The sequence below is a fragment of the Dendrobates tinctorius genome, unplaced genomic scaffold (genome assembly GCF_039654945.1).
Source record: "Dendrobates tinctorius isolate UK_male_01 unplaced genomic scaffold, ASM3965494v1 ptg000181l, whole genome shotgun sequence".
NCBI classification, from domain to species: domain Eukaryota; kingdom Metazoa; phylum Chordata; class Amphibia; order Anura; family Dendrobatidae; genus Dendrobates; species Dendrobates tinctorius.
This window is the reverse complement of record NW_027361848.1, coordinates 3054060-3080961: the sequence shown is the minus strand read 5'-3', so window position 1 is coordinate 3080961 and position 26902 is coordinate 3054060. Positions and strand designations below refer to the sequence as shown.

At 46.7% G+C, this 26902-nt stretch overlaps 1 protein-coding gene across 21 annotated transcripts in view; it reads left to right on the top strand.

The window, feature by feature from the left end:
* AFDN (afadin, adherens junction formation factor) overlaps positions 1–26902 on the top strand; it is a 647761-nt gene that overhangs the window by 284149 nt on the left and 336710 nt on the right. For all 21 annotated transcript variants that reach the window (XM_073551829.1, XM_073551831.1, XM_073551836.1 and 18 more), the window contains 2 exons: positions 10566–10629; positions 24878–24987. In XM_073551829.1, coding sequence (XP_073407930.1) covers positions 10566–10629; positions 24878–24987 — 174 coding nt within the window. The remainder of the gene's footprint in view (positions 1–10565; positions 10630–24877; positions 24988–26902) is intronic.

Sequence of the window (26902 nt, the reverse complement as noted above, 5' to 3'; positions counted from 1 at the left end):
TGATACTTCAGAGAGACATCCTCCTTCAATGGAACAGGTCCATCTCCTCACTGAATCGCCCCTTCCTCCCTTCCCTTGTTCATCTGGTACGGTCCTTTCCCCCTGTCCACTGGCAGGTGATATCTATGGATGCCAGCCTTCTGGGCTGGGGTGCGGTATTCCGTCACCTGACGGTCCAGAGGCGATGGTTGAGGCAAGAATCCTCAGTCGATCAACATTTTAGAACTGAGGGCCATCTTTCTAGCACTCCTACATTGGGAATGATGCCAGCCAGTCTGGATTCAGGCGGACAATGCCTCAGCCGTGGCATACATCAATCACCAGGGGGGAACCAGGAGTCCCCGGGCATCGGCCGAGGTTTCCAGAATCTTCAGCTGGGTGGAAGCCGCAATTCCTGCAATATTGGCAGTTTACATCCCCGGCACAAACAACATGGCCGCCGACTTCCTCAGTTGGGAGGGGCTCGCAGCAGGAGAAGAGTCCTTACATCAGGACGTGTTCCCATCAAATCTGCCGGCTATGGGCGACTCCGGATGTGGACCTTCTGGCGTCTCAACAGAAGGGTCCAACAGCTTGTCTCCAGGTGCCGCGATCCTATGGCAATAGGGTTCGACGCGCTGGTCATTCCCTGGGCACAGTTCAGACTCTCTTACCTGTTTCCTCCCCTTCCTCTCCTGCCCAGGTTGCTAAAGAAGATCAAGGCGGAAGGGGTACCTGTCATATTGATCGCCCTGTACTCGCCTAGGAGGGCCTCGTTCGCAGAAATTACCAATCTTCCCGCAAGCACCCCCTGGGGATTCCCCGACAGACCAGATCTCCTGGCTCAGGGGCCGTTTTACCATCCGAATTCTCGGTTGCTCAATTTGACGGCTTGACCATTGAAACAACAATACCGAGAGCAGCGGGATTTTCAGATCGAGTCATTAATACAATGATCCAGGCTAGGAAGCCATCTTCTTCCTGGGTCTATTATCAAGCCTAGAAGGCTTATTTTTGGGGTGCATGAATCTAATCACATCACACCTATACCCTGTTTCCTACCATCTGTCCTAGCCTTCCTCCAGGCAGGATTAGATGCTGGTCTTGCCCTAAGTTCCTTAAAAGGCCAAGTTTCTGCTCTCTCTATTCTTTTCCAAAGAATTTGGCCTATTGCCTGAAGGTTAAAACCTTTCTTCAAGGGGTGGCGCATACAGCTCCTCCTTACAGATCCCCAGTGGCTCCATGGGATCTTAACCTGGTCTTGGAAGCTTTGACAGATTCACCCTTTTGAGCCCCTCCGGGAAGCTCCCATGTCCTTTGTGTTCCGGCAGGTGGTATTTCTCGTAGCCATCACCTCTATTAGGTGGGTTGCAGAGTTGGCTGCCCTGTTCTCTCGCCCTCCATTTTTTGATTATGCACCAAGACAAGGTTGTTTTGTGGCCTCCCCCTTCCTTCCCAAGGCGGTATGTGTCTTCCACCTGAACGAGGATATAATCCTTCCATCATTTTGTTCCGCCCCAACTCATCCTCTGGAGCATTCTTTCAATAAACTGGACCTGGTCAGGGCGGTAAGGGTCTATCTGGCTAGGATTGCTCCTTTCAGGAAGACAGACTCGCTCTTTGTCATTCCTAATGGTGTGAGAAGAGGCCGGCTGGCCTCTAAAGCGACAATCTCCCGTTGGATCAGAATGTGAATTCTGGAAGCCTACTAGGTGAAGAACAGGGTGTCCGCGCTGGGGTCAAGGCTCACTCAACCAGGGCGGTGGGTGCCTCCTGGGCAGTACACCATAGGGCATCAGCCATGCAATTGTGCAAGGCAGCTACCTGATCGTCTGTTCATACCTTTTCAAGGTTCCATAAGGTCCATACCTATGCGTCAGCGAACGCCAGCCTAGGCAGAAGTTTTTAGGCGGCAGTGGTGAGTTCTCCGACCTAAAGTAAGTTTCTGTCTTCTCCCTCCCCATGAACTGCTTTTGGACGTCCCACGGTTTCTGTGTTCCCCAATGAGACTAAAGAGAAAACAGGATTTTGGTTGCTTACCGTAAAATCTGTTTCTCGAGTCTTCATTGGGGGACACAGCGCCCTCCCATGATTATGTTACTTATAATGTTTATATGATTGGCTTACTTGACAATGTCTCCTACTGCTTTTTCACTAACGGATTGTCCTACATCCGGTCGGAGGGGTATATACTGCGGAGGCAGAGTTAACATTTTTTTCATGGCATAGTGTCAACCTCCTAGAGGCAGCAGCACACACCCACTATTTCTGTGTCCCCCAATGAAGACTCTGAGAAACAGATTTTACGGTAAGCAACCAATATCCTGTTTTTAAATTTATCCTCCCACCTCAAGGATTCATCTCACCTGATCGACCTTCTTCTTTCCGTTCCCACCATGGGTAACTGCCTCTTACTCACTCTTGACGTTCAGGCCTTGTACACCAATATCCCCCAAGATTTGGGTTTGAAGGGGGTTCAACAATTCCTTTCAACTGATGATCTCTTACCCTCCCTACAGAAAGATTTTTTTTTTTTTTAAAAAAGCCATACTGTTTGTTCTTAACAATAACATCTTTTCTTTTGAGAACACCTGCTACCGCGAAGTGAGGGGCTGTGCGATAGGGACTAGATTTGCCTCCAGTTATGCTAATCTCTATATGGGGGCTTTCGAGTCCACCTTAATCGCGCAGTCCCCACTGGCTGTTGGCAAGATAGCCCTGTATCAATGCTTCATCGACGATCTTTTCATAATATGGACTGGTTCAGTGTTAGATGCGCGTGAATTTACCCAATCCTTTTTTTTTTTTTTTAAATCAGATACATTATTTATTGCATAACAAAATATAAAACAACCAGCATATTCAATCTGTGAAGAGCATACAAGTTATAAATTTTTCAAAACATACTTCCCATTCCTTTCCCCCACCCCCCATCCCTCTGTAAAGCACGAATACAGCTATTTAAATAAAAGTACCCAGTAATGCAGCATTGATCTTCTGAGGTCAGCACCTCTCCGCCCAGGGATTCCATATTGTTTCATCAGTACCAACCTTTTTCCTTTTAGCGTATATACTCTTTTCTATACCCATAATATAGTCAGACTGTCTATAGAACTCCCGCATTGTTGGTGGTTCTTCACTTATCCAACATCTGCAATCAGTTTCCTTGCAACATATAATAATCTAGCTATTGCTAGTTTATGGTAATTCGATACCCCGATCTCCTCTACATACCCCAAGATACACACCAGAGGCTCCCTTTCAATTCTACAATTATATACCCTTCCAATTGCAGTCGTCACTTCGACCCAAAACGTGTTTAATTTTGGACATTGCCACAGCATGTGTATAATCCCAGCCCCTTCGGTCCGACATATCTGGCTTTCGGAAGTTTGTCTCAACCCGGCCTTGTATAGCCTATCTGGAGTCCTATACACTCTATGGAGCACATATAACTGAGACAGTCTGGCTGGTTCGCTCAGTGACAACTTGGGTACATATTACATTATTATTTCCCATTTATCCTCCTCTATATCTCCCACCTCTTTCTCCCATTTCTCTTTTGCTTTAATTGGATATCTTTGTAGGAAGGCAAACAGTAGGTCCCTGTATATCTCTGAAACAAGGCCTCTCGTCCCCCCTTTTGCACAAACATAGTTTACCAGAATATCCGCCTTAACCTTCATATTAACGGTTTTACGGTTTTAAACGTTTTTATTAACGGTTAGTCCCGTAAGCGTGGTGAAACTGCCTATACTGAACCCTACAGACCTCTGGCAACCCGTAAACCTCCTGCATTCTCTCAAAGGGTAACAACTAATGCCCATCCTGAACCTGGCTGATGTAACATATTTCCAAACTCTTCCATATTTTAAAGTCCTCCATTTTAACAAATTCCGTTAAATTATAATTTTGCCATATTGGAGAGAAGTCAGATATTCCACCCCTCTAATCATCTTAAGGTACTGTCACACTAAGCGATATCGCTAGCAATATCGCTATAACTTGTGACGTTATAGCGATATTGCTAGCCATATCGCTGTGTCTGATACTTACCTACGACCGGCTCTCCCGCTGGTTATCGCTGATCGCGCGAGAATGTCCTGGACCGCTTCTCGTCATCAGCTTCCTGCGGCGCTTCCTGAGGAGAGACGAGCGACTAGCGTTGAGCTGGGCGGGAGGACGCAGGATCGCCTAGTGTGACAGGTAAGTAGCGACCCCCGTCCCCAGCAATGTCGCTGGTGAGATCTGTCTGTGTGGCAGCTCACTAGCGACCACTTAGCGATGCACCAGCGATCCTGACCGCGTCATATCGCTGGTCGGGATCGCTGGTACATCGCTAAGTGTGACAGTACCTTTAATTTCCTCCCACATCTTATGAATCAGTAATTAAGTGGGGTAGACCCGACCAACCTTCCTAAAGCATCCTGCTTCCAGGCCCTGGATCAGTGGACTCCTATCTAAAACATGCGCCAAAACCCTTTGTGATGACCCCATATTATCACTTTCTTTCCAGCCCCTTATATGTTGACCCTGCGCAGCTAAATAGTAAATCCAAGGGTTCGGAAGTGCCCCCTTCATCCTTAGGTCTCTGCAGAATTTCCAGTCGAAGCTTTGCCTGTTTTTTCCCCCTAACCAGCTCTCTGAAAAGGGAAACCAATGGTATGGAACCACCTCCTGGGTATCCAGATAGGGGCATTATTTAGCACATATAGAAGCTGGGGAATTAAAATCATCTTGATCAAATTGACTTTCCCCACCACTGAGATATGCAATCTGCTCCATGTCCCTATTTTATTTCTGAATTTCCCCATCAGCAGAACCAGATTGAGATCAATATGGCTAGATAGTGGAAGCAACACCTGAACACCCAAGTATTTGAATTGCTGAACCACCGCTAATTTCACTCCCTCTCCCCTTAACATGAGTTCGTCCTCCCCACCATCAACCACCATAATATTGGACTTTTCCCAATTAATGACTAGGCCCGACACACTCCCAAATGTTTTAAGAATGTTCATCACACCCAACAATAAGTCTCCAGAATCCTCCAAAAAGAGCATCACATCATCTGCATACAGAGCTATTTTCTCTTCTATCTTCCTGTTAGGCGTCGGATTTCTGCGTTTAGTCCGCAGGGATCCAGACCCTCACATTCTGCAGTCTCCTGCTGTTTATCTACTGCAGAGGAGATTGCAGAGGAGATTGCCTTGCAGCAAATCTCTCCTGAGGCTAAGTCCTTCTGTCCTCCTACTGAGCATGCTCATGGGATGATCTCACATTGGAGATCGGGAGTCATGTGCTCAGGTCCCGCTCCAGATCTCATTGGTCCATCTCAGAGATCTGGAAGCTTGCGGAAGGTCCCGGCTGCTATAAAAGGCGCGCATGGCTGTTCCGCCATGCGCTTGTATAGACTTACTTGCTGCTGTGTGTATGAGGACGGATGTATGATTCTGGTGAATGACTCATTATAAAACCCCTTCCCTCTAATATTACGTATGTGGTTAGGGACTGAGTTAGAATCAGCGCCAGCGCTCCTCTGCTGCAACATCCACAGCTGCTAGCGTCCGACATTGCGCTTGCGCCTTAGCCTTGTCGTTTAGCATCAGTGTCCATGCCGCGCTGCAGTAGCAGCTCCTTTGCATCCGCAGTTGCGACGCTCCGCACAAGGGAGGTCTAGATGGACGTAGTGCCGCAGTCTTGGGCTACTCCTGTGACCTGATACCGTGTGTGCGTTTTTACTGAGTGACCTCAACAGGCTCAGTCTTTTGTGTTTTGTACTCATTTGGCATCTCTGTGAATTAACTGAGATTCCTCTGCGCTCCTGGGTGAAGTTTAACCCTGTGCGCATTTCCGCCATAGTGCTTCTTCAACCACTTAGCGGTTATATCACCTACTGCACGGTGGACCCCGAGCGGCGAACGCACTTTATTATTATTTTTATTTAGTGCGTTCCGCCGTTCCTAACACTTCCCATATTTAAATCCCCTGACCGAGGTCACATTTCTAATTGTCTGTGCCAAGGGCTCCACTGCCAACGCAAAAAGTAGCGGGGACAGCGGACACCCCTGCCTAGTCTCTCTGTGAAGGCCGAAACTATCTGACAATTGCCCATTAACTTTTATCTTGGCCGTCGGGGATGCATATAATTGTATCCATGAAATAAAAATTGGCACAAACCCCAAACTCTTCAATGCTTCCCAGAAATACCCCCATTCGACACTATCAAACGCTTTAAGCTCATCCAGCGATACCACCACCCTGTGACCCCCATTGTCCAACGGCAGCTGTAAATTCAAGAATAGTCTACGTAAATTAATTGCTGTGGACTTATTTGCATGAAACCAGATTGATCAGGATGAACAAGGTCGGTTAGCCATGACCTTAGCGAGAATCTTAACACTGTCAGTGACGTTCAGACAGCAGAGGGCACGGTGACGTGGTCAGTGCACGCTGTGCCCCCTGCAGTCTGAACGTCACTGACAGATGACGTGCCAGACAGCAGCAAGCAGCGATGGACCAGGGGACAGGTGAATATCTCAGTTGCCAGCAGTGACACCGGCACCTGGCCCCAGCGACAGAGAGGTGAGTATGTAGTTTTTTTTATTTTTAAATGCGGCAGCTGCAGCACGTGGGGCAGCATATAGGGGCATAATCTTTGGAGCATCTTATGGGGGCATAATCTGTAGAGGATCTTATGGGGGCAGCATATGGGGGCATAATCTATGGAGCATCTTATGGGGGCAGCATATGGGGACGTAATCTATGGAGCATCTTATGGGGGCAGCATATGGGGGCATTATCTATGGAGCATCTTATGGGGGCAGCATATGGGAGCATAATCTTTGGAGCATCTTATGGGGGCATAATCTGTAGAGGATCTTATGGGGGCAGCATATGGGGGCATAATCTATGGAGCATCTTATGGGGGCAGCATATGGGGACGTAATCTATGGAGCATCTTATGGGGGCAGCATATGGGGGCATTATCTATGGAGCATCTTATGGGGGCATAATCTATGGAGCATCTTATGGGGCTATCAGAAACTGTATGGAGCATTATGTGGGGCTCCTGTTTTAATATGGATATTCAGAAACATTTAACCTACTGATGTCTTGATTAATTTTACTTTTATTGGTATCTATTTTTATTTTTTAAATTTACCAGTAGCTGCTGCATTTTCCACCCTAGGCTTATACACAAGTCAATAAGTTTTCCCAGGTTTTTGTGGCAAAATTAGGGGGGGTTGGATTATACTCGGGTCGGCTTATACTCGGATATATAAGGTACTAATTTAGCCCCTGTTTTTGCGTTCTTGCAGACCGGGTTTCATCCAACTTTGTTTGAGGTTGTAGACAGGTGTCTTTTATACAAGTTCAAACAGATGCCATTACTACAGGTAATGAGTGGAGGACAGATAAACCTCTTAAAGAAGAAGTTACAGATCTGTGAGAGCCAGAAATCTTGCATGTTTTTAGGTGACCAAATTCTTATTTTCCACCACAATTTGAAAAATAAATCTTGCTAAATCAGACAGTGTGATTTTCTGGATTTGTTTTCTCATTTTGACTCTCATAGTTGAGGTCTACCTATAATGTCAATTACAGGCCTCTCTCATCTTTTAAAGTGTGAGAACTTGCAAAATTGGTGGCAGACGAAATACTTTTTTTCCCCACTGGAACTTGTGGGACATGGTTGTAATACCAGGATGCCCTGGGGTTGGAAAAGGTACAAACGATTCACAAAACTAACAAGACATGGAGATTCTTAGTGATGAAGAAAGATTACAAGAATTAAAGAATTACTTATTACTAGTCTTCTGAATAATCTAAGAAGTCCATTATTAACTTGTACAAATATATCAGAGGCCCATAAAAAATCATTGTAGTTTCATTTAACCCCCTCCCAATAGACAAGGATCACTCCCTTGGTCTGGAGAAAAGAAGGTTCAATCTCCATAAGTAATTGATTGATCTCTGTAACAGTCTATCTAGTAACAGTAGGCATCATTTATGGTTTAAGAAAAAGCTTAAAGTTTTTTTTTTAGGAGAAAACAGCAAGTACCTATGTAAATGTGTACATTTCTTGTTCTAAATATTGATTTGTTAGATCAATACTGGGCAACAAAAAGAAAAAAAAATGCTCTGTAAAGCAATATGGTTCATGCATTATGGTTGTATGTAAACCTCTTTCCTTTATCTCTGACACTCATGTACATATGAATTTTGTCAAATGACATTTTTTTAATACTGAAAACTCCTATTTTTCAATAAGTGGATTAAATTTATTTAAAAAATTTACTTTGTCTCACAATGTAAGACGCACTCATTCCCCCCCCCCCCCCAAGAAAAAAAAAAATTGGGGGTAAAAATATGGGTGCTTCTTAAAATTAGAATGCAGCTGTGTGGTCCTGTTGGACCGGGGTCCCAAGTGCAGGTTTGCTGCTACAGGAAGCTGGCGACCGTAGGAGTGCGGCGATGCTGCGGGCTCCAGGCTGGGAGGAGAGGATGTTCAATGGTGCAAGGCTGTGGCGGGCCCCAGGCTTTCACAAAATGTTGACTGAGTAGATTCCCCGCACTTCCCGTCATTTTCACTGCAGTGGACTTGAGGAAAATGGCCGCTGGAGATCTCTGCTCCCAGCTCAATCTCGGTCCACTGCAGAGAAAACTATGGGAAGTGCAGGGATTCTTGACGACATTTTGTGAAAGCCGGAGCCAGCCGCATCCTCATCCTCTCACCCCCTCACCCCCTCCTCCCATCTCGGGGCCCTTAGCATCACCAGCTCCCTGCAGCAGCAACCCTGCCTTCCCATTCCACCAGAGCCTCCTTCCACCCCCCGGGAAGATACCGTAAAATTGGACTATAAGACGCACAACCTTTTTTATGAATTTTTTTTCCCCAATTTGCTCAACAAATTTGAGGCTTAAATACGGTATTTACTTTGAACCACTTTGAACTTTATGCATATTTATTTTATTTATTTTGATTACGTAGCATCATTATATTCTATAGCCCTTTACAGACCTCCTGACATATTTATTAAAGGGAATTTTTCAGTACGGCACCCCACCCTTTCCTCCCCCAAACAACAATTTTAAGCATACAGTTCTTTGAAATGTAAATCTATTGCTACGTCTGTTTCTCTTGCTGCATTCCCAAGTGATTAATATTTGCAAATGCACATAGGAAAAAATACCTTAATCTTTGGATACATGTCCTGTGGTCTGATGTGGGTATAATGACCATCATTATGTTTAGAGGAAAAAGGTAGAAGCTTGGAAACCTAAGAACACCATGCCAACTGTGAAACACGGGGATCTCCGCATCATGTTGTGGGGTTATTTTGCTGAAGGAGGGACTGGTGCACTTCGCAAAATAGATGGCATCATGAGAAAAGATTATAATAATAATAATAATCTTTATATAGCGCTAACATATTCCGCAGCGCTTTACAGTTTGCACATAGTTTCATCACTGTCCCTGATGGGGCTCACAATCTAAATTCCTTATCAGTATGTCTTTGGAGTGTGGGAGGAAACCGGAGTGCCTGGAGGAAACCCACGCAAACACGGGGAGAACATACAAACTCCTTGCAGATGTTGTCCTTGGTGGGCAGGACCCCAGCACTGCCAGGCTGCAGCGCTAACCACTGAGCCACCGTGCTGCCCTAATCTTAAATTAAAGCAATAACATATTTACCAGAATGAAAAAATCTCCCAGGGTCCCCCTTAAGCACCCCTTCTGAGGAAGATATTCATCGAAATGCGCGTTAAGGGGGACCCTGGGTGATTTTCTCATTCTGGTAAATGTTATTGCTTTAATTTTCTAGCCATGAGGTACATTTCCCAAACTTGATCTTCTCTTTACCCACATCATTTATTTTTTAGGAGGGATTTTTTCCTTCTGACATCAGCTATGGGGAATCTAGCAATGTCTCGGTTACATCTATTTCATTGTTCATAATGTCGCTGCAGGCTTCTTAACATGCTATTAGGCTCTGATATGTGAGATTATATCATTAATATTAATACTATTTATTTCTGCTTGCTACACCAGCACTTTAATAATTATTTTGTATGTAAATAATTATTCCCTTGTGCTACATTATTGTACCAGTCATTTTACAGTCCATATGTTTGTCACCCAGTGTCATGCTTTTTTCCACTTTCTGTATGGTTTGCTGTTTCTTTTTATTTTTTGTGTCATTTAATACATTTTGAAAATTTTATACAATATCCTTGGAGGACCTCTTTCTCCATAGTGTTCAACGTAAACTAGATATAACAATGACTCAATAAGTGTTAATCTTTTATAGAAAAACATGTCTAAATGGTTTAGTTTGCAATGTTTGTATTGTCAGTTGTGCTTTTTCCACCACTAACAGCACATTTGATAAGACCTCATCTATTCCCACCATGCCTCTTCACTGTCTGTCTCTGAAAATAACATCTAATCCCATGGCAATGTTAAAGTGCAACAATTTGGCTTTGAAATGATCAAAATACATGTTTTATTTGTATTGTATAAAGATGTTAATTGAATTTACTCTGAATTATAACTTTACCTTTCTGGTATTGACTTTCAGACTTAATGAACCAACTTTTGGAACGGAAGGAGCAATGGAAGGACCATTCATGCAATCAAATAAGGTATGACTGTTTTCTCTTACGTATATCTCAGTTAATGGCCTGCTTGCCAGTCACGACGGATAAAAAAAAAATTGTTTGCTAAAGGAAACTTGTCACGTTCAGAAACACTATAGATGCAGATGTGGGATTAATCTGCAGGTAAGCTTAAGTCATGTTAAGCTACATTACTATTGCAGCTGGGTAAAGTGAGAAAATGTACCTAGTAGCCACTCTGGTCCAGTCATGAGGGCGGTGCAAGGAGCACTTTACAATTATTCAATGAGTGCATTATAATTGCTCTCTGGCACATTGATTGACAGCCTGCTCTTAGTGTATTTGCAGAGCAGGCTGTCTGTCAAGTTGCCGGAGAGTGATTGCAGCCAACGCTGAGAGCAGTGACTGTAACAGCCTCGATGACTAGAAGCGGGCGGCTACAGAGAGAATGTGTTAATTTTCTCCCTGTAACCGCTGCTCCAGTAGGACAGCCTAACATGATTTAAACACCATTAACAGCAATCCATTAATATGATGTGTAACTCGGGATCATCTGCTATTTACTTTCCTTTGATCTTGCTGCTTGTTTTTTTTTGCCCACCTCAGTGAAACTCTGTGATTACAAATCAACAGTTTTTGAATCTGTAAAGACAAAATGCCTAAATTGTCATTGCATTTGCACCTGTTTTTTATTTCCCAAAGGGTAACGTTTCTCCTTACGGAGAGAGACATATCAAGCATGCAGATGTGAGGAGACTTTTAAGGCTTAATGCTCCTCTGAAAAATATGCAAATTGTCTCTTCAGAGAGGAAGAGGACTAGAACTTTAGTGCCACCTATTGAAAGTAGCAATTCTGAAAGTCAATATTAACACTCTAACGAGCCTTGTCACATGACTTAGGCTAAATACAAAACCAAAATCTCAATTTACAAACACTGTTTTGGAGTACTGCCCCTGGTCACTGCAAAGTGTGAGATATGGTTTGGCTGGGTGAGAGGTGTCTGACTTGTCGCCAAAAAGTAACGTTTCTCCTTGCGGGAGTAACTTGTCAAGCGTGCCAAGGTGGAGCATTCCCAGAGGAGCATTGCGGTTTAAAAGTCTCTTCAACCTTGGCATAATACATGAATCGTCAACCACTGTGACGTAGGCCACTACTGCTCCACTGCACCAGGCATCTAACTTTGAGCTCATGAATACGGGGGCTGCTATTTGAAATCTAAACATCCGGAGTCTTATTTCCATTCATTGATAAAATTCTATGTCTAACGTGAATATCTGAGGAAACGTCAAAATCTTTTATACACTATTACTTGATTTCAATAAAAATTAATCTTTGAGTTCCTGATTCCACTAATTTTTGTATTGTGAGGGTTGGAACCCTATCCCTATCTTTTTTTTTTTTTTTTTTTTTTTTTTTTTTTATGAAAGGAGTGCCGTTCTTCTCTTTCAACTCAAAAAATGTAATATGCACGAAAATGTAACAATAAAGACGTCAACTCGTCCCACAAAAAACAAGACCTCATATGACTGTCAGCAGAAACATGTAGAAACTATAACTCTTAACATATGGCAATGAAAAAAATATTTTTTGAAAGATAAAAAAAGCATACAAACATAAACAATATAAATCTAGGATCGCTATAATGGCACCAACCCGAAGAATAAAGTTGTCTAATCATTTATACCACAAATGGAACGGCATAAAAATTAAATTGCTGTTGATTTTTCTTCATTCTGCCTTCCAGAGATCGTAGTAAGGCTCAACTCACATTTATCCTGCTTTAAGCGCTTACCCGGGGTTACCATGTAAATCTCTGAAATACATGATTCAGATGAAAACCGGCAGGAGATTCCCTATATTGAGTCAGATGGAGGCACTTTTAGACGTTTTTTGGCCTATGATCCCGCTTTGTCCATCTTATGAGACATACATAAAAGCACAGTCTTGTCGACCACAGTTTTGTGCACTTGTGAAAAGAACACTGCTGAACAGAGGTCAAACAGAGTACAGTGTTACACTGCTGTCTCATTATAGTGAGTAGATCGCTCTGGGCTTTCCTCTGAATCCCATCATTCAGAGATTTAGATGGAAACCCCAGTGTAAGTGCTCAGCGTAAAGCATAGGATAAAGGTGATCCGAAACATTAAGTAAAATGTTCCCTATAAAAGCTTCAGCTCAATCCACAAAAAACAAGCCCACACTAAGGTCTGTCATCTCTTCACTGAAACATAGGAGGCTTCCACTTTACTGATGGTAAGACGGCTCTGGAAAAGCACTATGCCTCCACCCTTGAAAAGAAATCAGTGAAATCTGTGCTTCTAAATTCCCTGTCTTCTGAGCCCTCACAGTGTACCTAAACCAAATTTATCATCCACATGTTTGGCAAGGGTATAAATTCCACAATGGGGTCATTCTGCTCTTCTAGCACTTGGGGGCTCTGTATATGGAGTCTGCAAGCTATTCTAGGAAAATTTGCCCTGTAAGAGGCAATTAGCGATCCGACTGTCCTGAGTTTTGCCGTGTGGATAAGCAATTGTATATGGGATATTTCTAGCAGAGTTGTGTAACAAATTTTGGTGCCATTTTTACCAATTTCCCAATGTAAAATCTGGGGCTAAAACTAATGGCTCCCCGGTCGCTGTCCTGCTGTGCATGGCTCCCCGGTCCCTGTCCTGCTGTGCATGGCTCCCCGGTCCCTGTCCTGCTGTGCATGGCTCCCCGGTCCCTGTCCTGCTGTGCATGGCTCCCCGGTCCCTGTCGTGCTGTGCATGGCTCCCCGGTCCCTGTCGTGCTGTGCATGGCTCCCCGGTCCCTGTCGTGCTGTGCATGGCTCCCCGGTCCCTGTCGTGCTGTGCATGGCTCCCCGGTCCCTGTCGTGCCGTGCATGGCTCCCCGGTCCCTGTCGTGCCGTGCATGGCTCCCCGGTCCCTGTCGTGCCGTGCATGGCTCCCCGGTCCCTGTCGTGCCGTGCATGGCTCCCCGGTCCCTGTCGTGCCGTGCATGGCTCCCCGGTCCCTGTCGTGCCGTGCATGGCTCCCCGGTCCCTGTCGTGCCGTGCATGGCTCCCCGGTCCCTGTCGTGCCGTGCATGGCTCCCCGGTCCCTGTCGTGCCGTGCATGGCTCCCCGGTCCCTGTCGTGCCGTGCATGGCTCCCCGGTCCCTGTCGTGCCGTGCATGGCTCCCCGGTCCCTGTCGTGCCGTGCATGGCTCCCCGGTCCCTGTCGTGCCGTGCATGGCTCCCCGGTCCCTGTCGTGCCGTGCATGGCTCCCCGGTCCCTGTCGTGCCGTGCATGGCTCCCCGGTCCCTGTCGTGCCGTGCATGGCTCCCCGGTCCCTGTCGTGCCGTGCATGGCTCCCCGGTCCCTGTCGTGCCGTGCATGGCTCCCCGGTCCCTGTCGTGCCGTGCATGGCTCCCCGGTCCCTGTCGTGCCGTGCATGGCTCCCCGGTCCCTGTCGTGCCGTGCATGGCTCCCCGGTCCCTGTCGTGCCGTGCATGGCTCCCCGGTCCCTGTCGTGCCGTGCATGGCTCCCCGGTCCCTGTCGTGCCGTGCATGGCTCCCCGGTCCCTGTCGTGCCGTGCATGGCTCCCCGGTCCCTGTCGTGCCGTGCATGGCTCCCCGGTCCCTGTCGTGCCGTGCATGGCTCCCCGGTCCCTGTCGTGCCGTGCATGGCTCCCCGGTCCCTGTCGTGCCGTGCATGGCTCCCCGGTCCCTGTCGTGCCGTGCATGGCTCCCCGGTCCCTGTCGTGCCGTGCATGGCTCCCCGGTCCCTGTCGTGCCGTGCATGGCTCCCCGGTCCCTGTCGTGCCGTGCATGGCTCCCCGGTCCCTGTCGTGCCGTGCATGGCTCCCCGGTCCCTGTCGTGCCGTGCATGGCTCCCCGGTCCCTGTCGTGCCGTGCATGGCTCCCCGGTCCCTGTCGTGCCGTGCATGGCTCCCCGGTCCCTGTCGTGCCGTGCATGGCTCCCCGGTCCCTGTCGTGCCGTGCATGGCTCCCCGGTCCCTGTCGTGCCGTGCATGGCTCCCCGGTCCCTGTCGTGCCGTGCATGGCTCCCCGGTCCCTGTCGTGCCGTGCATGGCTCCCCGGTCCCTGTCGTGCCGTGCATGGCTCCCCGGTCCCTGTCGTGCCGTGCATGGCTCCCCGGTCCCTGTCGTGCCGTGCATGGCTCCCCGGTCCCTGTCGTGCCGTGCATGGCTCCCCGGTCCCTGTCGTGGTGGTGGCGGTGTCTTCGCAGCGTCTCCATGATTCCGGCTTCCAGCATCTCCTCTGGTGCGATCACGTGGCGCCGCTTATTAAGGTAATGAATACGCCAGGTGCGGACACTGACAGATTGGGGCCCTGTGCAAGAAATGTGTCTGGGCCCCCTTCCTTTTATGGTGACAAAGCTATATATATATATATATATATATATATAGTAGGGATTTAACTCGCTCAGGTGCAGCGGGAGACAATCATGAGACAGGTTCTTCCAAAAGTTCATGATGTTTATTCCCATCACAAAACCACAAAGCAGCGTATAACCAAAAAATAGCCTTTAGCTTGGGCAGAAAGAACACAAACATCTGTGGCTTCAGACTCGGACTGCGTGTCTCCGCACACATGGGAGGCTTAAGGCCCTTTTACATTTAGCAATGCACCAGCGATCCGACCAGCGATACGACCCGGTCAGGATCGCTGGTGCATCGCTAAATGATCGCTAGTGAGCTTTCATACAGAAAGACCTCACAGCGATGCAGCAGCAACGCAGCGCACAATACTTACCATTCACACACAGCGATCCTGCGTCCTCCCGCCCGCCTCCACGCGTCGCTCGTCGTCACAGCAGGAAGCCCAGCAGGAAGCTGACGACGAGAAATGGAGCCGTCCAATCTCGCGCGATCAGCGATGGACAGCGGGGGAGCCGGTCGTTGGTAAGTATCACACATAGCGATATCGCTAGCAATATCGCTATAACGTCACAAAACGGTGACGTTTTAGCGATATTGGTAGCGATATCGCTTAGTGTAAAACCCCCTTAAGTCCTCCCCACCTACAACTGCCTGGTTCAGGAGCAGGCCACATTATAAGGATGTAGCCACACCCACGAACTGGTCACATGACTGTGACCTCACCACAGGTCCTTGCAAAACAATAATACAGCAATATCTGTTATGCCTTACATTACGGAGACAAGCCATCTCTGAGACACATATCTCCTATCGATTATACAACCCTTAGCCACGCCAAAATATATATATATATATATATATATATATTTATTGCGCCACACACATACATGTATATATTACATAGTCTCCTTTATTATGTATATTGCCGTCCCTTATTATGCAGTGCCCTCTATTTCTACATACAGCACCGTTCCCGACATATTGCATTATATAGAGCCCTGTTTTTTATTACATACCATCCTGTCTTGTTAGCTGTATAATGCAATGATGGCTGATGGAGCATGGGAATGCTTCCTTTCTAATGGAGGAGATGATGGACTGGTCATCTGGTCACCGGTTCCTCCATCAGCAGTAATTTTAAAGAGAGGGGACTATGTAATAAAAGAGGGCACTGTTAATAACAAAATTAACAAGAATACACTATGTAAGAGACAGCACTGTACATCACAGCAGAGGAAGCTATATAATAAGGGACGGCACCATATATAACTAGAGAGGATGGCACATAATAAGGGACGGTGTTATACATAATAAAAGAGGAAACTATATAACTAAGGATGGTGTTATACAGAATTAGTAAGTACACTATATGCTAAGGAACTGTGTTATACATAATAAGTACATATACTATATGCTAAGGGACTGTGTTAGACATAATAAGCGATAATAATGTCTTCCTCCACCTCCCACTATTCCTAAGTCCATTATATGTCCCCCTTCCTCCCATACCAATCCCCTACACCCCTCATTGTCCTCCTCTCCCCACATCCCATTATTGTCCTCCCCCCACCCCATCATTGCTCTCTTTCCCAACTCCATCATTGCCTTCTCCCCCACCACTATCATTGCTTTCTCCCCTGCCACCCCATCATTGCCCTTTCCACCACCTCCATCGTTGCTTTCTCCTCCACTCCCCCATCATTGCCTCCTTCCCCATCAATCCCATCATTGTCTTTTCCACTACCACCATCATTGCCTTCTCCCCCACCTCATCATTGCCCTTTACACCACTTCCATCATTTCCTCTTCCCCCACCATCCCCATCATTGCCCTCTTCATCACCTCCATCATGGCCTTCTCCCCATCACCTCCATCATGGCCTTCTCCACATCACCTCCATCATGACCTTCTCCCCATCACCTCCATCATGGCCTTCTCCCCATCACCTCCATCACGGCCTTCTCCCCATCACCTCCATCATGGCCTTCTCTCCATCACCTCCATCATGGCCTTCTTCCCATCACCGCATCATGGCCTTCTCCCCATCATGACCTTCTTCCAATCATCCCATCATGCCCTTCTCCCCATCACCCCATCATGGCCTTCTCCCCATCGCCTCCATCATGGCCTTCTCCGCATCGCCTCCATCATGGCCTTCTCCCCATCGCCTCCATCATGGCCTTCTCCCCATCGCCTCCATCATGGCCTTCTCCCCATCGCCTCCATCATGGCCTTCTCCCCATCGCCTCCATCATGGCCTTCTCCCCATCGCCTCCATCATGGCCTTCTCCCCATCGCCTCCATCATGGCCTTCTCCCCATCGCCTCCATCATGGCCTTCTCCCCATCGCCTCCATCATGGCCTTCTCCCCATCGCCTCCATCATGGCCCTTCTCCCCATCGCCTCCATCATGGCCCTTCTCCCCATCGCCTCCATCATGGCCCTTCTCCCCATCGCCTCCATCATGGCCCTTCTCCCCATCGCCTCCATCATGGCCCTTCTCCCCATCGCCTCCATCATGGCCCTTCTCCCCATCGCCTCCATCATGGTCTTCTCCCCATCACCTCATCATGGCCTTCTCCCCATCATGGCCTTCTCCCCATGACCCCATCATGGCCTTCTCCCCATGACCCCATCATGGCCTTCTCCCCATGACCCCATCATGGCCTTCTCCCCATCATGGCCTTCTCCCCATCGCCTCCATCATGGCCTTCTCCCCATCGCCTCCATCATGGCCTTCTCCCCATCGCCTCCATCATGGCCTTCTCCCCATCGCCTCCATCATGGCCTTCTCCCCATCGCCTCCATCATGGCCTTCTCCCCATCGCCTCCATCATGGCCTTCTCCCCATCGCCTCCATCATGGCCTTCTCCCCATCGCCTCCATCATGGCCCTTCTCCCCATCGCCTCCATCATGGCCCTTCTCCCCATCGCCTCCATCATGGCCCTTCTCCCCATCGCCTCCATCATGGCCCTTCTCCCCATCGCCTCCATCATGGCCCTTCTCCCCATCGCCTCCATCATGGCCCTTCTCCCCATCGCCTCCATCATGGCCCTTCTCCCCATCGCCTCCATCATGGCCCTTCTCCCCATCGCCTCCATCATGGCCCTTCTCCCCATCGCCTCCATCATGGCCCTTCTCCCCATCGCCTCCATCATGCCCTTCTCCCCATCGCCTCCATCATGGTCTTCTCCCCATCACCTCATCATGGCCTTCTCCCCATCATGGCCTTCTCCCCATGACCCCATCATGGCCTTCTCCCCATGACCCCATCATGGGCTTCTCCCCATCATGGCCTTCTCCCCATCACCTCCATGATGGCCTTCTCCCCATCACCTCGATGATGGCCTTCTCCCCATCACCTCCATGACTGCCTTCTCCCCATCACCTCCATCACGGCCTTCTCCCCATCACCTCCATCACGGCCTTCTCCCCATCACCTCCATCACGGCCTTCTCCCCATCACCTCCATCACGGCCTTCTCCCCATCACCTCATCATGGCCTTCTCCTCTTGACCCTATGATGGCCATCTCCCCATTACCGCATCATGGCCTTCTCCACCTACACACAAACACACACACATACACATCGATCCACCCACACACACATACACATGACATATACATACAGACATACACACACACATTCACTCCACACACACACTACATACTACATCATTGCCTTCTCCCCATCACTCCCATCATCATACTACATACATACACACACATACACAGTCACACGCACACACACAGCAGCAGTGACAGGCAGCACAGTACCTCACATGTCCGCTCCGCAGCTTCACCACCTCCGCCCTCCGGCTGCTTCCTGTGTCTCTGGCACAGCGGCCACGCCGTTGAATGATGATGTCATTCAGCGGCGCTGCTCTCTCTGTCAGAGAGACACAGGAAGCGCTGGCGCCGGGCATTAAGGATCCTTGCAGCTCCGCTCCTGCTGTTTTCTCTTGCAGGCAGCGGAGCTGTTGGGATCTCTCCCTGCCCGCCGCTACACATGAGGGCAATCTGGCCAGGCGTCCCCCGGAGCCTCGGGCCCGGAGAAACCGGCCAGATTGCCCTCATCATTAGTCGCCCTGCAGGGGCCCCCTGGAGCCTCTGGGCCCTGGTGCAACGCACCAGTTGAACCGGCAGTATGTCTGCCCATGGAATATGCACTCCACGCCTATGGGAGTGAAGACGCGTGCATATTTATTGCCTTAATGTGCGGTACCATGTGACCGCAATGAAAGAGCTACTGGAAGCCGGAATCATGGAGATGCTGCAAAGACACCGGGACCACCGAGATGCAGGGCACGCTGGAGGGTGAGAGTATGATGTTTTCTGGAAGCCTGCGGCTGTCACTGTGTGCTGCTATAAGAGAAATGAATATTCACTTCTCTTTAGCAGCGGGCACAGTCACAACTGCTGGCTCCTGCCTCCTGTGACCCGCCGCTCCCCCTCCCCCGCCGGCTTTCTGGAAAATTGACTGTGTATATGCCGAGGGGGCGGTTTCAGCATGAAAAATAGGGCTGAAAAACTCGGCTTATACACGAGTATATACGGTAATTATTCTTTCTCCACCACCTAATGGTATAAATTTCTATGAAGCACATATGGCATCAATATGATCACTGCACCTCTAGATGAATTCATTGAGAGGTGTATTTTGTAAAATGATGTCACTTATGGGGAGGTTTCTGCTGTTCTGTCACTTCAGGGGCTCTACCAATGTGACATGGCACTCTGAAACCATTCCAACCAAATCTGAATTCCGACATGGCACTTCTTTCCTTTTGATCCTTGCACTTTGCCTCAAAAGTATTTTTTTGACCACATATGGTATTGTCACACTTAGGGAGAAATTGCACCAAAAATTGTATGGTGCAGTTTCTCCTTTTACCCTTGTGAAATTAAAAAATTTGGGCCTAAAAATATTTTTGTAGGAAAAAGTGATTTTTTTTTTTTTTTTTTTTTTAATACATTTTTTATTTATTTTTATTTTCACTGCTCTACGTTATAAACCTCGGTGAAGCACTTAGGGGTTCAAGTTGCTCACCACACATCTAGATACATTCTTTGAGGGTCCATTTTCCAAAATGGGGTCACTTGTAGGTTTCCACTGTTAAGGCAGATCAAGGGATCTCCAAACATGTGGCATCCACTCTCGATTCCAACCATTTATGCTTTTAAACTCCTTCCATTTGGAGCCCTGCCATGTGCCCAAACAATAGTTTTCCCCAGTTTATAGTTTTTATCAGGGTAAATTGCACAACAAATATTGAGGTTCAATCTCTCCTGTTACCCTTGTAAAAAATTTTGTGGAAAAAATAAATAAAATGTTGCTTTTTTTCTCCCACAATCTATTAATTCCTGTGAAGCGCCTGAAGGGTTAATAAACTTCTTGAATGTGGTTTTGAGCACCTTGAGGGGTTCAGTTTTTAGAATGGTATCACTTTTGGGTATTTTCTGTCATATAGGCCCCTAAAAGTCACTTCAAATGTGATATGGTCCCTTAAAAAAAATATTGTTGGAAAAGTTAGAAATTGCTGATCAACTTTTAGCCCTTCTAACTTCCTACCAAAAAAAATGTTTTAAAAAATAATGTTTTAAAAAAATTGTGCTGATATAAAGTAGACATGTGTTAAATGTTATTTATTACCTATTTTGTGCCACAGAAGATAAGAAAACACATTTATATTATACTCACTGGGGTGGGCGGCCCAGTCCAGTGGGCGTTGCGGTCCGGTCCGACGCCTCCCTTCTTCATGCAATGACGTCCTCTTCTCCCGTCCTGTAATGGCTGCGGCGCAAGCGCACTGCTCTGCCCTCTTGAGGGCAGAGCAGAATTCTGCAGTGCGCAGGCGCCGGACCTCTCCCGACGCCTGCGCACTGCAGGACTCTGCTCTGCCCTCAACAGGGCAGAGCAGTGTGCTTGCGCCGCAGCCATTACAGGACGGGAGAAGAGGACGTCATCGCATGAAGAAGGGAGGCGCCCACCGGACCGCCCACCCCGGTGAGTATAACATAACGTGTTTTTCTTATCTTTCAGGTTACATCGGAGGCTTATCTACAGCATTACAGAATGCTGTAGATAAGCCTCCGATGTCTATGCCGGCAGCTGCAAGCCGAAAAAAAGGGTGACAGATTCCCTTTAAATGCCTGAAAATCGTGAGATGTAAATCCACCATGAGTAGAGCACATTTGTCTCTTATGACCTGTTGACATCGCTGCCACCAGGAATTTCAGGCCTCAACTCAGCCTACACCTCCGCTCCGCCTCCATCTCTCGAACCTTCCTTGGTTCCACCGGCCGCTCCTGGGAAAAACTCCACTGCTGTATCACGTCCTCACCAATCACTAACAGTTCCCATCGAATATCATATCACAAAAATAGCCATCAGCTTTTATTTTGGCCAAAATTATTTTTTAAGCCTGCCACCACGACGAGGCTGACTTTTTTGACAGGGCCCTACTCTTACCTATCAAACATTTCCTAAAATGCCCAATATTCTTTTTAGGTATAGTTCTATTTAAGCGAATGTCTTGCATACATTTTTAAAATGATCAATACTGCCACACCATGACCAGATCATATATTACCACCACATAGTGACCAAGTAATACCACATATAAGGGATAAATACCGTCATACCATGGCCGGACCACATATTTACACCACATTAGGAACTACTGATGCCACATACAAGGAACAAACACCGCCACACCATGACCAGACCAGATATTACCATCAAATAGTGACCAAATACTACAATACTGATCGTTAATACCTCAATACCAATATTACTGTAAGTGCCATTATACACAGAAGCTCTGTTAATAGTGTAGCACATATTGTGTACAGGTAATACAGTGACTCACCAGTGACATTATGCACAGATCCTCTGTTTATCGTGTCAGTGTCCTGTGATCACCAGTAACGTTATATACAGGAGCTCTAAAATATATATATATATATATATATATTTAGTGTATGTGTAATACAGGGATCACCAGTGCCATTCTACACATAGCCCTGTGTATAGTGTGCTGGTAATACAGTGATCACCAATGACATTATACACAGGAGCTCTGTATATAGTATAGAGTGTATAGTGTAAATGTTCAGGTAACACACTGACTCACCATTAACGTCTCTAGTTGAAGTCCATCATATTCACTTTTTTCTTCATCCAGCGCAGACTGCCGTCACTCCTTCCAGCCAGGGTTTGTCTGTGCAAAAAAAAAAAAGTGCATTCTCCACTTTTTTCCCAAATTCTACACTACGTCAGATGAAGAAAAAAATGCGACAGTGTCACCCTGCACAGTAACAGGACCCCCCTCAATTCATCATTTGTTCTCCCTCACCCTCAATTCATCAATTGTTGTTCCCATCCCCAATCTCAATTCATTATCATTTGCTGTACCCCCACCATTAATACATTATCCTTTCCTCTCCCAAACTCTTAATTCATCATCATTTACTCTCCCCACTTTAATTTTATAATTTGCTTTGCTTCGTCTCCACCCTCAATTCATCATTTGCTCTCCTCCACCCCAATTCATCAATATTTGTTCTCCCCCCACCGCACCCTCAAAACAGCATCATTTACTATCCCCCACTGATAAAGGACGAGATTCCCTCCAAAAATACTAAATTATAGTTAAGGGGAAACTCTCCCTGCACCTCAATTGAAGTCGGATATTAACTTTTAACACTGAACTTGACTATTAATAATTAATATCCATTTAATAATAACTTAACGTTTTATTTTCCTTTATAATATATACTAGTGGAGACAACAGTATATCAATAAAGAATATTTATTACACACAAATCTACAGTCTATTATATACATATATATTTATATCCAAGCAGACTATAAATATATACTGTATATATTTATACCGAAGCAGACTATAAATATATGTATATACACATATACTTATACTACAGCGCTAATAAAGTAATATAACAACAATATCACAGTCAAAACCCACAATTAACTGCCCAAATTACCCAAATCACACATGCCATATTCATCATCCCTTCTAACACTCACTATCCCTAAGGAGCTAGTGGGGTTAATGCTGGAGTACAGGGTCTAGTTATAAAAGCGGTTACAGATTATTCTCAGCCATGTGATCCTCATGGTATCCAGAAGAAAGAGTGAGAGACCCCAAAACACACCTCCTGTGTATTTATGTCCAGCAAAAAAGAGGTGTGCCCAGCCCCAGATGTGGGGGATGATATAATCCGTATATTGTCCACTAGCTAAACTTAACCCCCCATCCTGATCAAATCTGTTCTATTAGCACATGGCTGGATCTTTCTTTGTCTTAAGGCAGTTATGACAGCCAGCTGGGTGCAACACTTCCTGAGTCTGTGCTTGACAAAGACTGTGTTGTGAGGTCGAAACGTTGCACCACTTGGTGCTGGATTTAAGCCCACAACTTTTCCTTGTGTGTGTGTGTATAATTATATGCACGCACACGCACACGCACACGCACACACACACACACACACACACACACACATACATACATACCATGGGGGCTTTCATCAATCAACAATAGACCATACAAAAACAATTTAAGTGGCACAGCTCAATTAACAACACAAATCGTTTCTACTGATTCAACACTAAATGCCAAACTTAAACGTTTCCCCACTTCTTATTTTCCCAGCTGCCGTAACAATTTAAAGGCATTTCACAATTGTGTTGTGAAGGGTCCTTGGGCTTTGAACCCCTTCACGACATTTGACGTATCTATATATCATGGAAGGGAAAGAGTTCCCGATTGTTGAGTTATACGTCATGGCAATAGCTCGGGCACAGAAGCTGCGGGTGCGCGATCGCTATTGGGTGTTTAGCAAACATGATAGCTGACACCTGGCTCTCACTGCCGGGAGCAATGCCTGCACTGCCGCCAGCATTTTAGCCCACTAAAGCCAGCATGGTCTACGAGGCTTGTGTCAGTGCAGCACTGACAGTTCTTAACGATTGCAATGCTTTACAGATATCAGATCCTTGAAAGTTGAAGTCCCATAAATGGACTAAATAAAGTAAAAAGAATTGTAAAAATGGTATTTAAAAAAAAATCACAAAATATTAAATATTGTACCTATAAATACCGTCTATACTTGAGTATAAGCCGAGGCACCTAATGTTGCCATAAAAAAATGGGAAAACTTATTGACTCGCACATAAGCCTAGGGTGGAAAATACAGCAGCTACTGGTAAATTTCAAAAATAAAAATAAATACCAATAAAAGTAAAATTAATTGTGACATCAGTAGGTTAAATGTTTTTGAATATCCATATTGAATCAGGAGCCTCATATAATGCTCCATACAGTTCATGATGGGCCACATAAGATGCTCCATAGAATAATATGCCCCATATAATGCCCAATTACTATCGTAATGATCTGGGTAATCATAATGGCAGGTCAGTTTTAGCCTTTAGTGAAAATTGTAAAAAGAAAAAAATAAACTTTGGGATTGCACTTTTTTTTGCAATTTCACCATACTTGGAATTTTGTTCACGTTTCCAGTACACGATATGTTAAAACCAATGGTGTTGTTCAAAAGTACAATTCGTCCCATTAAAAACAAACCCTCACATTTCTGTATTGACCAAAAAATAAAGTTTATGGTTCTGGGAAGAAGTGGAGCAAAAAACGAGAATGCAAAAACTAAAATACCTCTGGTCGTTAAGTGGTTAATAGCGAGTTGTTTTTCCAAAGAATTGCTTATTACATAGTCTTTTGAGGGTTTTTTCAAGGTTTTTACTCAGCAGAATTTGCCTGTTAAAATATAAATAAAACAGTTGTGTGCATGTACATACTCTATTAACTATAAATAATCTGTTCTTATCATTGTTTCATTGCAGGCCAACACAAAAGTGGAGGATGAGAGGATACCTGGCACTGCAGAACGTGGCATGGTAAAACCAATCGTCCGTCAAGATAAGCAACACGAATATCAAGCACAGGATGGCAGGTAAAAATCAAATACAAGCATCACTGAATGCAGTCTCAAAGGGACCATAGTTTTAGAAAATTACCTACATGCTTGTTTTGTTTTTTTTTGTTATTTTACTAAAAGCCCATTTTAAATTTTTTTTGGCTTGTGTTTACTTTTTCTTAATAAAAAAACAATGTTTCCAGGACGTCCTATCCTGACAGCACCATGGGGTTTCCTTTCATCCTTACGGGGACAGGAAATGCACAAGAGGTTAAAGGTCCCCTCCCACACACCCACACTCCAGTGTTTTTCCTGTCCCTGTAAGGACAGGCACGAGAGCGCTGCAGCCGCGGCATCCAGGAAGAAGCCTACTGGGGCCAGGAGGTTCGGGGTCCTAACGCCAACTCCTCCGGACAGACAGTGCAGGGCAGCACCCCCCTAAGGGGGGTTCTCCGCCAGCTGTCCCGTGGAGCGTCGCTCCGGGACTCGAGGCTGCTTCCCCCAGCGCGCGGCTCCTGCTGCATCGGCGGCATCATCCGGAAGAGAGGCGCCGGGTTGGCGGCCGCGTCACTTCCGGGCGCCCGATGGCAACTTACGGTCACGTCACGGAGGGCGCATCAGAACGGAGCGGGCTGGTATACGTCCCGGCGTAAGACAAGGTAGGATAAAACGGGGGCCAAAACGGGGGGACCAGCGGCATATCGACAGGTCACAGGGCATACAGACCACAGATTCCCATCGGCGCCACCGAAATGGAGAACACCGAGACCGGTGATCAGCCAGAGCCAGTGTTTGTAAGGGACACGACTGGCTGGTATACCAAAAGACATGAGCTTTAATAAAAACTCCTGTTCTTTATAGTAGGATAAGACGGCACCGACCCTGGCAGCAGCAACATCTAGAACATCGGGCAAACCCAAATACCCCATCTGTGCCAGCAAACTACCGAGGTCATGGAAATAACCCCTATGTGAGGACTGCACCCTGAGGATTGTCAGAGGCGAGCAGGCCTCTTTCCTGGCGGAGATGCGCACAATGGTCAGAGACTAGGTCCAGGCCTCCGTCTCCGGTTTGCTACCCACTCCATCTTCCGGCCAGTCCCAGGCAAAAAGACCAAGATGGGAGTCCGATCAGTCTTCGGAGGAAGAGATCTGGGGTACGGACTTGGAGGAAGAGGGCGAGATCACCTCTGAACCCCCTGAGATAGTGAAAAGATACCTCTTCACCTCAGAAAACACGGACGAGCTTCTCGGCGCCGTGAGAAGTACTATGCAAATTGAGGCGACCCCAAAAGCTCAATCCATCCAAGACGCCATGTTCGGGGGATTAAGAGCCAGAATTCGTCAGGTCTTCCCAGTTAATGACCAATGATCCTGGAGGAATGGGAGGACGCCGAGAATCGGCTGATCGTGCCTCGAGACTTTAAGCTGCGACTACCATTTAACCAGGAGGACATCAACACTTGAGACGAAGTTCCTAAGATCGATTCCCCAGTGGCCAGGGTGTCAAGGAAGACTTCAATTCCCTTCGAAGATTCTTCTAGTCTCAAAGAACCCATGGACAAAAAGGCCGACGTGCTCTTAAAAAGAGCTTGGGAGGCCTCAGCGGCGGTGATGAAAGCAAACATAGCCGCCACATAGGTCGCTAGATCCATGCATCTATGGATCGACCATTTAGAGCAACAATTAAAAGAGAGAACCCCTAGAGGTGATATCCTAGAGAGCATTCCCCTGTTAAAGATCGCAACTGGTTTCCTGGCAGACGCTTCTGCCGAATCCGTACGGTTTGCAGCCAGGAATAATTCTTTATCCAGTGCGGCTCGCCGAGCCATATGGATGAAAACCTGGTCTGGGGACTACCAGTCGAAAAATAAATTATGTGCCATACCCTTCTTAGGCGGGAAAGTATTCGGGCCGGCCTTAGATAAGATTCTGGAGAATGCCTTGGACGA